At 37.3% G+C, this 14750-nt stretch overlaps 1 protein-coding gene across 15 annotated transcripts in view; it reads left to right on the plus strand.

Annotated features, from left to right (window-relative positions):
- NEBL (nebulette) overlaps positions 1 to 14750 on the plus strand; it is a 249119-nt gene that overhangs the window by 220639 nt on the left and 13730 nt on the right. For 9 of the 15 annotated variants that reach the window (XM_015617915.3, XM_015617909.2, XM_015617908.2 and 6 more), the window contains 2 exons: positions 1103 to 1195; positions 2158 to 2286. The exons of 2 other annotated variants lie outside the window; for them this stretch is intronic. In XM_015617915.3, the coding sequence (XP_015473401.1) occupies positions 1103 to 1195; positions 2158 to 2286 (222 nt within the window). Of the gene's footprint in view, positions 1 to 1102; positions 1196 to 2157; positions 2287 to 9403; positions 9888 to 14750 lie in introns of those variants that run through there. 4 more of the 15 variants (XM_033511645.1, XM_015617919.2, XM_019005621.2 and 1 more) reach the window with 3 other exon arrangements.

The following is a 14750-nucleotide window of genomic DNA, read 5'->3' on the forward strand; positions in this document are numbered from 1 at the left end:
ATATATAAATCTCCCCTGGCACACCTGGAGCCATTTTCTCACATCATGTCACTTGTTACCTGTGAGAAGAGACCTGTTCACACATCACTACAACCTCCTTTCAGGTATTTGTAGAGAGTGAAAAGATCCCCCTGAGCCTCCTTTTCTCCAGGCTAAACATCCCCAGCTCCCTCAACTGCTCCTCATCAGACTTGTGCTCCAGCCCCTTCACCACCTCCACTGCCCTTCTCTGGACTCTCTCCAGTACCTCAATGTCCTTTTGGAACTGAGGGGCCCAGAACTGAACACAGAACTTGAGGTGTGGCCTCACCAGTGCCGAGTACAGGGGGATGGTCACTGCCCTGGTCCTGCTGGCCACACTGTTGCTGATCCAGGCCAGGGTGTCATTGGCCTCTTGGCCACCTGGGCAGACAGTGTCCCAGGGAATTGTTAAGCTCAGTAGTGGGCATAATTTTATCCTATGGTAGATGTGTATGATGCAGTTTCTACAGCTGAGTTTGTCACCTTAGTTCATTTTTTTGGTATTAATTAAGAAAGACGGATACTCTTGAGTTTACATGAATTAAGGACTTAGTACAAATTTATTTTGGATGAGCTATGACCCTGATTCTTCTTCTTATGCTGACATGATCTCTGCAAAGGAGAGTCTGTAGTGTCTCTGTCAGCTGTGGAGCTGTGTACTGCCAGCTGTCAGCTGTAGGGATATACACTGCAACACCTCCACACGTAAGGATGCTGCTGGTGAACTGGGGAAATAATTGTGTTGCTCCGATGACTTTGGTTCTGCTGCTGGAAGAGAGCTCTAATGTGTGATACTTAACTGGTTTCCATTTATTTAGAGTTAAGAACATACTATGGTCATGTTTAGAAAATGCAAAAAAAATTGGGAGCAAAAGGCTCTTTGAAGTAGTGCTTAAAATGAATACACTAAGTTCTTTAAAGCAGGAAATTAAGCCTTCTGATCTCTTCAGGTGAATATCTAGATATCTTGGTTAATTTCTAGATGAAGGAAATTGATTTCTGATTGTTAAAGCTCATTCCTTTCATGCTTTTACTTCCTTTGTTGTTTGTCTGTCTTATAATTTCTGTGCTTTGGAAAAAGATCTTAAAGTTTGGCGTACAGATCCTGGCTCCATCTTCGACATTGATCCTCTGGAGGACAATATTCAGTCTAGGAGTCTACATATGCTTTCTGGTACTGCTTATATCCTGACTTTCCCCAATTCAGCTTTTCATGTTTGTGAAACTAAGTTGATACTGTAAATTTCCAGGTCAATATGCCAGCCATATGTTTTATAAGCATACTTTCATATGTACTTATAACTGTTGTAGTTTAAAAGCAGTGTTTTATAGGAACTTCAGCTGTAATCACATGTGGAGATGAGAAATAGTGAAATAAATCTTATCTTAAACAAGTTATTCATGCCACTTACAAGTAGCCATTTAAAAAGCATTGACCTACTTTGTCCTTGCTATAAGTAGAATTTTCAACTAGTTGGACCTTATAAAATTTCAGAGTTATAGAAAGTGACCTATTTATGAAATTGATTTATTTTCAATGCACATTTTGTCTATTATGCTTTGTTCTATTATTGTTATTTGCACTCCAAGGTGTTCATAATTTTAGAATAGATGGAAAACGATAGAAAGTAATGTAAGAACAGAGAGTGGGTTTTGGCTTTACGAGTTTATTGATTCTTTGCCTGTACAGGAGTGTTTATTTTGAATGTTTAATTTTTCACATGCATTTCCTTTGCTACTTTGGAACTTTAAATATTCTTTTGAAAAATATACAGCTGTATTTCCACATGCACTTTTAGGCATGCTGGGATAAAGGAATAATTTTATTTTCCATGAGAAATGTTTATATTCTTCATCTTTATCCCTTCTTTTTCTGGTATCTCAATACTACCTTCCATTTCTGCTATTCTTTTAAAGCAAAGAACAAGCTTAGTTGTATTCAATTTTGAAGCAAACTTTGGAAGTAACAGTTCTTAAAATGGATACAAAATTGCAAAGCATTTACTTTTCTCTAATATTAACTCCATCAGTGTATGAATAGCAATGTTAGCAGTGGTGGGGTTTATGTTTCTGCTTGTATTTGCACTTCTCTTGTTTATTTACTGTGATATTCTTTATTTCTTTCTACCTTTGTAGAAAGAGCAAGCCGTTACACTAAGCAGTATTTACATTCTACCAGTCTGGGAGATTATAAATCAGATGGCTCTGACACGAACCCTACCTTTTCTTACTGCAGTGAGATAACAAGGCCATCTGATGAAGGAGGTACCCTTTATTCCCACCTTTTTCACTAACAGCACTGTTGCAGTGTGTTGAGACTTCACAGACCTGCATTAACTCCATATCCTTGTGTAGTCACAAGTAGAAACTTTGTGAGCTATTGCCTGATTGATTGGGAAAGCAAAGCAGGACTGCACAGGTTCTGCATGCCATATCATTCTATTGTGAATTCTCTTTCACAAATTTGGTAATGCTCCAAAACCCTGTTAACTCCTATTTACAGTGCTTTAAAGAAGGTATGTTGTGTTTTTGCAAAACGTACTTGAATCTGGTTTTATTTTTTCTCTTTAATCACATAATGTAACTGAATGAAATAGACCTTTAGCCTCAAAAAAAATATTTACTTCGGGCTTTTCAGTGGGTAAATTGAGTATATCATAGTATTTTAGTGACTAAAGTACTTTTTCCCATATTCAACTCTGCAGGTTTTTGTGGCTCTCTATTTTTATCTTAAAAAAAAAAAAATCCCAAGGAATTTTTTCCCTTTCTCTCCTTCTTACCTAACTAAATTTTCTTATCCTCTCAGTGGTTTGAGAACCAGGGTTAAAACTCAGCTGGGAAGTTTATATAGTCTGTTATAGTTTAACATGAATTAATATTAGAATACTTTGGCAAACCTGCATTCTCAGGTACAAACCCACATTGTATTTGATGCTGTTGATTAGAAGGAAAGTTAGGAAAATGGTGAATAAAGGTCTAGTCATCCATGTGGCATTAAAACATGCACTAGACTTGACTGATGAATTGAAAATATTCTGAATCATTGCATTCTAAATAGATATTTTTTAAAAATAGTGATTTCTGCTTCTCAGTTGTGAAAAAATGGTGCGTTGGAAAGTTTATCCAAAGGGTTACTTTTTTTTTTTTTTGTCTTGTAAGAAACTGTTTAGTTGCCTGCACAACATTAAATTACCCATGCTTTTAGAAATTTTAAGGCATCTTAATTGTAGACTGCACTTTTTTATGTTCTCCCGTTCAGTGAAGTGATAGATTACTGTGCTGGTTGGTGCCTATGGAGCCTGCATTTTCTGGGTGCTGTGTAAATACAAGCAGCTCTGATTAAGAATGGGTGAGGGAGAAGGTGTTCAGGCTAAAGTGCTAACTCTGAACAAAGGAAGAAACACGTATCTTTGACAGAAATGTACTGCCTTTTATCATGTCTGATTATCTTTATTTGGTACTTTTAACTATATTCTCAACTCTTTTAATAGATGATAGCAGTAATGCACATTATGTTTTTTTTTTCCTCTTCCTGTGCTGATGTGAAGTGAGCTTCACAGTCCAGTGCACACTGTTTGTCTATGGCTGTTCAGATCTTTTCTTTGGCAGTATTCCAAGCCATTTCAACACTGCTTGTCATCTTGATTTGATTTTTAACAGATATTTTTTACTACTTGCCATATTGAGAATGGGCTTTATTTTCCTGGTTGTTCTTGCACTAGTAAGCTTGCTTTTTGTGGTTCTATTTGAATCTATTGCTGTGGTCATGTCTTGGATAGAGCCTTCCCAAGGTCAACCTATTTTAGCAAGAGGTTGTTTCCATTTTAACCAAGCTGGCTAGCCAGGACTTGAGCTCCTGTAGACAGTTCCCATTGCAGGGAAGAAGTAAGCGCCAGAGCTAAGTAACTGAATATAATCCTAATGATTTACAAGAAATTGCCAATTCTGTGAACACACATAGAGCTAGCAGAAGACAGCATCTTTGGCCAAAAATACCAATCTTTTTCATCCCATCCAAAAGGTCATTTTGCACATAGCCACAAGATGAGTTTGTCCATGATCTTTGTAGAATGTCTCTTACACCATTAGTGAGAACCAAATCTATTTTGGTGAGATTCTGTGGCTGTTTCTCATGGAGTTTGTACTTTCAGTTTAGCAGGGTTTCTCATTGGCAATTGTTCTATCTGATGGTGTGCCAACATGAAAGACAGTTTGAGACCTGAAACCAATTTTACAGTCTCTGAGTTTCTTTGGCCTTGTCTCATCATCTTTCACATATTTCTACATTGTTCAATTGCTACTTTATTTTAGATACCTTTACTGATAGTTGACACACTGTTCAAATCTTCACCTGCCACACCTGATGGAATTTTTCCTTAGCTTACTCTTCCCAGCCCTTAGCTGGGTCCCTGACTTAATGCCAGTGTTAAAGGCTTGTTCAGATCCTAATAACTCTCTCTGCTCTTGGGGAATTTCAATAATAACATCACAGGGAAGCTACTAACACTGTTCATTAGAATTACTTCTTCCTGTTTTGTTCCCTGACTGTTACTTTAGATGATGATGAGCTGAACCATGTGTCCTTCTCAGGGAGCTTTCTCTACAAAATCAGTCTATTTTTGCATAATGTAAGAAAATTCCCTGTGCTCCCTTTTAGGGTACTACAGTTCATATTGAATAGGAAACAATTGTTAACACTTTCCAGCAAGCTTTGCTGATGCTTCTGCTCCTGGTTAGTCTGGTCAGAAGACTACAAACTAGTCAGATAAAATGGAGAAAATCCCTCTTTATTTCACACACTGGAATTGAAGATGTTTCCCAGTATGTAGGCCAGGGAGTCTCCTTGCACTAGGGTAGTGGTCATAACTCTTCTCCTGTGCCAATGGCTGAAAGAAGAAGAGGGAAGAAAACCAGATTTTGTTCCCTTCCTTGCTCTGTCCTTCCCATGAATTTTTATAAAAAGCCCTCTGGTTTTGAGGTTGGGAGGAATGGCCATTAGCAAAAGACAAGCCAAAGAAAAAAAAGGGGGAATAATACCTGACTTGTCTTTATGTTACAACAGAGAGATTCTCTGTCTTCCATGTCCAGGTGCAGCTGTCAGGAATACAGGGCAGGAATCCTTCACTCCTCTCTCTGCGTATTCATATTCAGTTGCTAAGCTCTGCCATTCTGAGGAGGTCAAGCAGAATGACACAGCAGGTAGATAGTTCTTCTCTTTTCTTCTCTTTTTTTTTTTTTTTTTCTTCTTCTCCATCAGTCAGGGGAAAATTCTTTTTCACTAGGTAGCTGAACTCTGTATCCCTAGTGTTCCCTGGAGTCCAGTAATCAAACATGGCATTCAGAGGGACAGGAATTGTACAGTTCATGGGAAGAACTATAGCCATTTCTGGGTTTCTTGTCCCCTTTCAAGTGTATCAGCAGGCTGCCCTGCCACAGAAAGCTGAACACATCAAAATTATGCTCTCTGGTACCCCTTTGTGAGGGTCACATTGACACTTCTCTTAGCCACCAGATGCTTACTTCTGTTTCTGACTTTTTCTGTTTCAGACTAGATGGTACTTTGGTTTTCCTTCTTTAACATGCCAGTGCCCAGCAGGTTTGCCAACCTGAAAGCTAACGTGGGAAAAAATAGTCTTCTTCCATTCAACAGCATTTTAATAAAACTGTTTTTCCATCTTGGTAATCAGGTGGTTTTCTGTTCTTAGGTGTGTCATGTAATACAAATGCTTGTAGTCAAATAATAAATAACTTAGCCACAAGCTTCTGTGATATTTTCAAATGTAACTAAATAGTTCTCTTGTATGTTATACAGACACAAGTGCATGTGTATGTTTGTAATCTCTCTGATGCCACAAATTATTTAGCATAAAGGGTTTTCTTTGTTAGAGAGCTTGCGTTCCAGAATCAGTGAAACCTGGTCTTCCATTCTCAAATATATTTTTACAGAAATGATATAATTTCCCTTGTAAAGGCTTTCTGTAAGCACACTGTACCCCAAAAGGACATGGTTTTTCAGACAGCAAGTCAGAGCCCTTTCTCTTCTGAAAATTGCATCTTTCATTTGAAGGAGATGTATTTTGCTGTTGCAGCTTCTGCCTTGTGTTTTGCAGTGACTCCTAATGTTCAAAGGGCATTTTTTTCCTGATTTAAAATAGCATCATTACAGTTAGAGGAGTTCTTGAAAACAGTGGGAGGTTTCCTGGTGTTGAAAACTTTCTCAGCTCTAGAGTTAAGGTAAGAAATAAAAGTAAAGACAAAGTTAGTTGTAAGAGTTTAGGCTACAGTTAGAAACACGTTGAGAATGTTCCATACATGTTCTTGTTTCTATATGTTTACATGATAAGAGGATTTCTGACTGCTTGATATATGTTTTCTTCCTCTGAATAATCCATTTCAGTCTTTTAAGCCATGTAAGTACAGGAATCCAGAAAAGCAACTGGACTTTTATAAGACATTTATGCACTATTTTGTGCATTACCAGTTTTCTGTCCTAGTCTGGACTATTGGACTTTTGATGTCCTCTGCTGAGGGCTTTGTTAATGCAGAACATGAGAGAAGTTAGTCCAGAAAATTATGTTTCATTTTTCCACCACAAAGAGGTAGTAACTATCTGTAAAACCTGATTTTTTAAATATAAAACTTGAAAATTCATATAGTACTTAAAGTAATTTCTTAGTTAAATTTTGATTAAGGTCTGGTTCAGGGTGTTGGGAATAAAACGAAATATTCCATGCTGGTTGTAATACATTAGGATATAAATTGTTGATTTGTCTGAAAGCACATTTTCATTCAGTGTGTGCTCACTGAGGATGAGTTAATGTTCCAAAGAGAGCTTTACATTTCATACTTCCAAAATATTTTTGCTTAGATTCCTTATGCCTATTTGATTCCCACGTTTCTCTCCCATACTCATGGCATCTGGCAGCATCAAAAGACAATCCCCACACATCCAGGTGGAGGCATATCCAGAAGAGATCCAATTTTTAATTTCTGTAGTACAGCAGCAGTTCAGGGGATCCCTGTTTGTTCTGCCAGCTGTCTGAGTTTGATGCTCCCTTTTCCATTCAACAGTTGGTGAGCAGAAAGTGGAAAGGAAGTTTCCAGGTGACTCAGCAGTTGGAAGTGTTAATGGCTCCCTTGGCAAGGAGTTGTTTCAGTTGTTAAGTGTGGTCCCCTAGAGCAGCTTTTGATACACTTCAGAGAATTTTATATCCAGTAGACAATAAATATAATTAGCAAAATTGTGTGCAGTGACATACATGATCCTGATTAGTGTTATCCTTCCACCGTTGTTCAGATTGTTATTACCCACTATGCAAATAAATCAATGTATAGAAATCAAAGCACAGTTTCTGTGAGAAGAACTTGCATACTTCTCTGTCTAATGCACAAGGGCAGCAGTAGATGTTCAGTAAATGTAAGAGAATTTAAATTAAAATTGAAGGCATGTGGGTAATGTAACATGTTAACTTTCATTTTACTAAATCTTTTTTTTTGTGAGGAAGCCTAGAGCAAAGCTGTGCCTATTCACAATTTAAGTAGGAATTGCAGCTTCCTGTGGTACACCGTGGCCCCAGCAGGATTGAGGATGCCTTGGGCTGGCTTTAAGACATTTTGTGCCTTCATAAATAAAATAATGTGGTTTGGTAAGTGAAGAGAGAAAAGGTAGATTGTGCTGTTGTCTCAGCTGAGACATGCTGCAACTCAGGTTGAATGTCGGGCAAAAAAGTCAGGTGGCAGTAAGGTTTGTTTGTAACACCGAATCCTGGCTGCAAATCATGTTCTGAGCAGGATGTTCTGTACTTTGGTTGTGTTCCAGGCACAGAACCAGTGGGGGAAATAGAGGGGTGTGTGAGTATTGTGGCATAGCAGCTGTTAATAGACACACAGGCTGAACTCCTAGGACTGTACAGCTAGCACTGAAAAAAATGCCAAACTAGGATTTATAATGGTGTCTAAATAAAATGGTCTTTTATATTTGAACTGCTAGAACCATTCCTATGACACAGTATAATCTATATAGTCCCTGTTAGTAATTCTTTTTTCCTCAGGTTGCAATAGAGTACTTAATGTATTTAATTTGCTTTTGTGAGGAAAATGAGTGAATTAATCATCTAGAAAAGATTTTGGAGTTGAATATCAAACCAGATTTTTTTGTCAGTACATTTAACTGGTTTAGAATATTCTGTGTTCATCATAATAACCCTAAAATTACATTTCTGGGTTCAAAACTGGGAACAAATAGGACTCCAGTTTTAGGGTTAGAAGCCAAATAGTTGTAGTAATTTTCTCTTTTACAGTGCTGTGGTAAAAATTTGTCAGTGAAATCTGGAAGGGGAATAAATGGTTTGTATTTTAGGTGAAATAAATTTTAAGTGAAGTAGATAGTTGCAGCTGGCCATAAAGTCATAAATGTCAGATATAGAATTCATACAATTTTTTAAATCCCCAAAACTGTTCCAAGAAGTTGGATGAAGATAATAATTAATTATATTAATTCTTAATTGTAATTTTGTATTGTGTTCACTTTCATTTTATGCTGTTTTTTTTAGCAAAATGGAAAAAAACATGTATATGAATATACACTACAAAGAGCCTTTTCCTATATTTTTAAAGGCTGATAATGCTTTGAAATATTTTACTGAATTTCTGGGGAGATCATTTAACACCCTATTTTATAACAAACACATTTACTTTCACTTAAAAAAGCTTTGGTTTGAAGGGGCTACTATGGAATTACATCTATCAAATCAATTCTTTTGAGTGTTTTGGTCTTGCAGTCCTGAATGACCATTCCAAAAGCAGTCTGGGGAAGCTGATGTCATTTTCAGAGCATCAAAATTGTCCACTCTGCCAGAACAGGACTGGCTTTTGCTTTTTGCAAGCTATGAGGCTGCCACTTACCACCTCACTGCTCCAGAGTCAGACAGGCAGGGACTCAATTGGTTGTTTGAAATTTGGCTTCTCTTCTTCTGTTGCCAGAGCACTAAATTTACAACTCTGTGATGCTTTACTATGGCAGTAATGTGTTAATGATCACAAAAGCTTTTGAGCTATTACTCAGTATCCTCCAGTTCCTGTACCTCAAAAAATGATGTTTTAAGCAGTATCCCAAATCACTTTCTGGCAAAAATATTCCTTGTGTTACTGTCTTTTAATGATGAGGACGGATGTTCTGTTGACTGTCCTCTTTCTTTTAATGTTGACTGGAGAAAATAGGACATCCTGGGTGCCTTTCATTTTTCTCTAGACTGTGATATTTGATAACTGCTTGCAGACAAGGCTTCTGGAGACTGTGCTGGCCTGGAATTTTTAAAAATATATTGCTATTTTGCAGTTACTGGGAAGAAAAATGAAAGCCATACTCCTTTTTATTTTTAAGGAAAAAGTTGTCCATGACAGACTGACTTTTGAAGTACAGAGATTTAGAACCTCAGAGAGGCCAGAATGGACCTTGGAAAATAATTTGCTGTGAAAAAGAATATAATGGAATTGATGGATCCACCATTCCTCAAAATGTGAAGAATTAAGGTGTGAATCACCAGACACATAGACCATGTTATACTAGAGAGAATTTGCCAACTGTTCTTCCACTGTCCTAGCTAGTATTTCTCAAATTCCCATTTCATCTGCTATTGGATTTATGATGGACTTACAAAACAAAGACCAATGTAGCTATTATTAGGGATACTGCTTGTTCATACAAGTCAAGAACTTTGGACTGAAATGTGAGATAGTCCCTACCTGAAAGAAAACATCAAATGAAACACAGAATTTCAGTGTCATGAGTACCTTATTCATTCCTTTTGTTGTTCCTTTCAAAATATCTTAATTTTCTATGATAGATGCTCAACAGCTTTATGAGATCTTCTGTTGTAATTTTGTTCAAAATCAAATTTTAATTTCTTATGTTGAAATTGCTTTCAAGAGTTATAATTGCATGATTCTTCATTTCCCATAATAATCTACTTCAGTTACATGATGGATACAATATAGCTAGTCTTAATTATTGCTAGCTGATAAAGTGGTGTTCTAAAATAATGATTATTTAAACAATCTTTGTCTAATCATGACACTAATGAAGTTTAGTCTAAAATACATTATTTTATAAAACTGTAGTATGTCAGTAAGTAGTCGTGAGAGTAGAGTTTTTATTTTTGGCATGATGAATAATTAATGGTATTTCAAACACAAGATCAGTAATTTTGTTGACTTCCTTTTCATTGTCTTTTAAGTATTTGTAGATTTCACAGTTTATTTCTTATCACTTTAGAATTTAGGTTATGGAAACTTCCTAAGCTGTAACATTCTGAATTTGCCACTGTATCCAAGTAGTTCAGAGCTTCAATTCTAATGAGGTCAGTGAGCATGGAAGATATTTATTAGCACCCTCTGTGGATTAGGGCATACTTTCAGGTTCTTATTTAAACAACCTAATTATATCTGGGTTTGATATTCCAATTTACTAACTATTACTGACTCCTGTAATGGATAGCATGTGGACAAACTGCTGCTTCTGACAGAACCACTGAGGGGAACCAGCCTGGTAGCTCAGATATCTATGAAAGCAGACTAACTGACTAGTAAAGGGCATGGAAAAGAGGGGGAAAAAACAAAGAAAAGAAATGAAGAGAAAGTTACTTTTACAAGAAAAAATACCAAGATGCCTTACCATGGTGTTTTCTACTTTTCTAAAACCAGCACTTTTCTGTATCAGGTCTCACCATCTTCAGTCTTCAGGTTGGTGCTTCTTATATTGCTTACACAGTCTGAACTACTCCCAGTAAATTTGACTGCGCTACTCTTGCTGATTAGAAAAAAGCTCTGCATTAGATAAGAGCCATAACCACTTTAGAGTGTGTTTTTTAATTTTCTAGCTTATTTGAAAAGTTAATGCTGGGCAATTCAACTTTTCAAATGGCTGGGAATTTTTCAATGTTGATCAGAAGATAATTTAAAAGGCAAACTTTTATATAGGAATGGGTTACATGTGACAATGCCAAAAGGATCACATTTCTCAGTTTGAAATTTTTAAGGTTAAAGCTTGATATTTTTAAAACAAAGAATCCAGCTTTGTGTTGAAATATGTTTTAATTTTGAAGAGCCTCATAAACTGTAATAATGACTAAGAATTATTATTACATATCTTTTAAAAATGTATGTAAAAAGTATTTTGATATGATTGGCAAAAACCAAGTTTCTTTAACCAATTTTTAACATTTTTTTTGTGAACCTTGGGGATTTTTAAGATTTTCCTCCCATTTTCGGACAGGAGCATTCTTGGCAATATGTTCTGCACTGTCAAATTATTACTTTTCCTAATGTTGTATCATTCCTGTACCCTTCTGTTTGTTTTCTCTACTTCTGTGACTTTTTTTTCCTGTATTCTTTAGAGACCATCTCCTTGCTCAGTACATTGGGGTTGCTGCAGAGTTCTGTACCTCACATCAACCTCTCTGGGCAATCCTTGCGCACTCATTAAAATCTTAAGTTCTCTGATACCTGTTTTTACTGTCAAGTAAACAGCTTTTTCTGGCTGCATTAGACTTAATATTCTCTAAACTTCCACTATGACTTTTTACAAGTATTATGGAGACCTAGGATGCAAGTGGTTTGCAAATAGCTGAGCAGTGCCTGCCAGATGTGAGCACACAGGAGCACCTGCGTTACATGGGGTGCTTCCTTTGGAGCTGGATGCTGGGACATCTGGAGGGAAGCATCTGTGAGAGGCTCAGCTCCTTTGTGGTTTGAATTCAGAGGCAGCTTGCACAAAAGAGAGGTGCTTAGGGGAACATACCTTGCACAGCTGAGCTGATCTAGCTGTTCCTTGTTTTCTGCTCTCTGTGGCCTTGGGTACTTGGTCCTGCCTCTGTCCTTGGACATTTGGTCTGATCCCTGGCTGAGCTCACCAGGACAGCAGAACACGCTAGCTGAGAGGAAGGAAAGGGTAGCAGAAGTGTTAGGCTGTCTCAGCCAGCTCATGGGGAACCAACATCAGATATGCAGTGGACACCAGGGGTGGACTGCCTATAACCTCCTTGAGACAAATCCCCTCATGACTCCTGCCAAGTTCTTCTAACAGTCTTAACTTCAGCAGAGAATGATGTTTAGCACATCATCTTTAAAAATCTGCTAAAAGCTCAGCTGTCATAACAATCAAGTTACTTTTCTGCTCTTTATACCTCTTTAACATTGTACCCTCATCAAATCTAACCTGCCTTGTTGCCAAAGCGTCAAGATTATTGTTTCTGATTAGCCTGTGATATGGGCCTCCTTTAATCCTCTTACTAAATTCTTGGCTAACAACAATTATGTTCCATTTATGCTGCTGTTTATGCTTGAGCAGGATGTGAACTTCTGCAGAATTAATGTGTTAACCTTCAAATCTCTCCTTAAAACTGCTTCTCCAGCTTTTTATATATAATGCATTGAGGAGCTCAGCTCACCTCAAGAGCATGGGAAATAAAGAGGAGAGATTAAAGGGTTTGTGGTTGCTCAAAGAGGTGTATTAAAATCCACATCCCAAAATAAAAATTGACAGGACAAGGCCTGAAGAAACCCAACCTAATTGAAAATTTGGCTCTGATTTTAAATTGGGACAGACTACGTTGTTTCTAGAGGCTTCTTTGAGAAAAACATTCACTTTAAGTATTTCAGTGATGGGTGATGGTGTGCAGCAGCCAACATCTCAGGAAATTGATAGAAAATAAAAAAAACCCCAAATTGTCTAGCCAGAGTTTGTAATTAAAGTAACCTCTTTAACACTTTCTGGAGAAGGCTTTAAAAGGTATCAGTTGTTTTTATTCACCAGCTGTAACATAGCAGTAACAGTTTTGTTTCCCATATTTCCTAAGGTTGTATTTCCTTACCAGGCGTTGCGCTGGGAGGTGTCAAAGGGGCTGTGCAGTTCAGGCACAGTGACCTGTCCCCATGGACAGCACATGGAGTGACCTGAGTCCCCAGAAAGGTCCTGTAGACCTCTCCAACTCCCCATGTGTGATTGCACCACTCAGACTGTGTCTTCTGTTGCCTGGGATGTAGCTGAGGATTTCTAAGGGAAGAGTAAAAGAAAGAAGGAACCGAAAACTATGGGGAAGGCTTTCTGAAGAAAGTCTGTGGAGCCTGTGCCAAATATAGGAGCCTGTGGAAAATACAGGTGTAGCAAGGGGAGAAAAGGGGGAAAGACTTCCATATATGTGGATCAGCATGATTCCCATAAGCAGCTTGATCTGTTTTGGGTGAGCTCATTGTAATGGCAGTAACACAGAGATGTATGGTGATGCTCTGGCTCTTTTGTGCTGCTCAGAAAGCCTACAGCTTTTTACCTAATGTATTGCAAACACTAGAATTAAGCACGTAGTAAACAAAATCTTTACTTTTACTTTGTGTTCTCTCATGTTATGATTGCAGAATTGCAATATTCTTTGTGAGCTGCCAGGTCTTAGAAGTGAAACTGTGAATTGAGGTATTATCGGAATAGGAAGGATCCTATTAAATCCTGATTTTTCTTTTTAGCATAACATTTCCTTTTAAGCTCATAGTTATACAACGTTCTCTTAAGGATTCCTTTCCTGTTTCCATAATTTGACCTTTTTCTCTCCCAGTTCTTCTCAAAGCATATCCTGGTCACACTCTGAAGGTGCCATTGTCTGCGGCAGCGAGTTGATACTTGCTATCATTTTTTCAGCTGCTGCTTTTTCTTTGAGGCTTCCTCTCTGTTTGTCTTATATAATGTTCATTCATTTTTCATGCTCTTTTCTCTGGGGAAGCCTGTAAAGATATAGTAAGAGATATATGATAAATTTCTTCAAGTAGATAATTTAAAATGAATATCTGGCTTTCTTGGTAAGTGGGACAAGAAAAAAAAGGTGTACGTTTTGATAAATCAGAGTGCATCTGGTAACGTCTTAATGCAAGAAAAAAACATCCACCTGTACTTCTGGGAGCAATGGTCAGCCCTCAGCTCCATCACCAATAAATCTGGCTTCAGTTAAATGAATTTCATGTTCCACCACTGTATTTTATTGTTCCCTTAGGTTAGCTAAAACCATTGCTTTTGCTGCTGCTGCAATCAATGATGTTATGGAACTTTATAGTTCAGACTGAGCCAAAAGATTGCAGTTAACTATGTGTGATGATGATGAAAAAGTCAAACTCTTTCTCTCCATCATTTAATCTCACCTTGAATTATATGTATGTCACCAGAAACACAGCTCAGACACTGTCTCTTCATTATTCTGCTTATTTATATGATTCCCAAATAGTCTTCCAAATTGACAATCATCTGGAAGTTTCTTCAGTATTTTTTGTTAGAAGTTGTTAGAAAATCATGATAAATTTTGAAGTTTTTGCAGAATACTGCAGTATTCTTTTAATGGAAAAAAACCCCCAGACCACATGGAATTAATCAATTGTCTTCAACACTATTATATGCTGATATTTATGCTCACATATATGATACCTAAATAAATAGTCATTTATTTAGAAGATAAATAACAAAGCTAGTCCTTCTTTTTGTTTGTATAAAATCTTCTTCTAATACTACAGTTTCTATCACTTGCCAAAATTTCTAATGCTTTGTAAGTAATTCTTTATTTTGTGAACTTGTTTCCCATCATTGCAGGTAAAGTAGCAATCAGCTTTGTTGAGACTGCTTGACAGAATTCTCTCAGCTTTGAGAGCCTGATAGCTAAAGAATAAAGCACGTTTCAGACCTGCAGCTGTCGGAG

Source organism: Parus major, chromosome 2, assembly GCF_001522545.3.
Source record: "Parus major isolate Abel chromosome 2, Parus_major1.1, whole genome shotgun sequence".
NCBI classification, from domain to species: Eukaryota; Metazoa; Chordata; class Aves; order Passeriformes; family Paridae; genus Parus; species Parus major.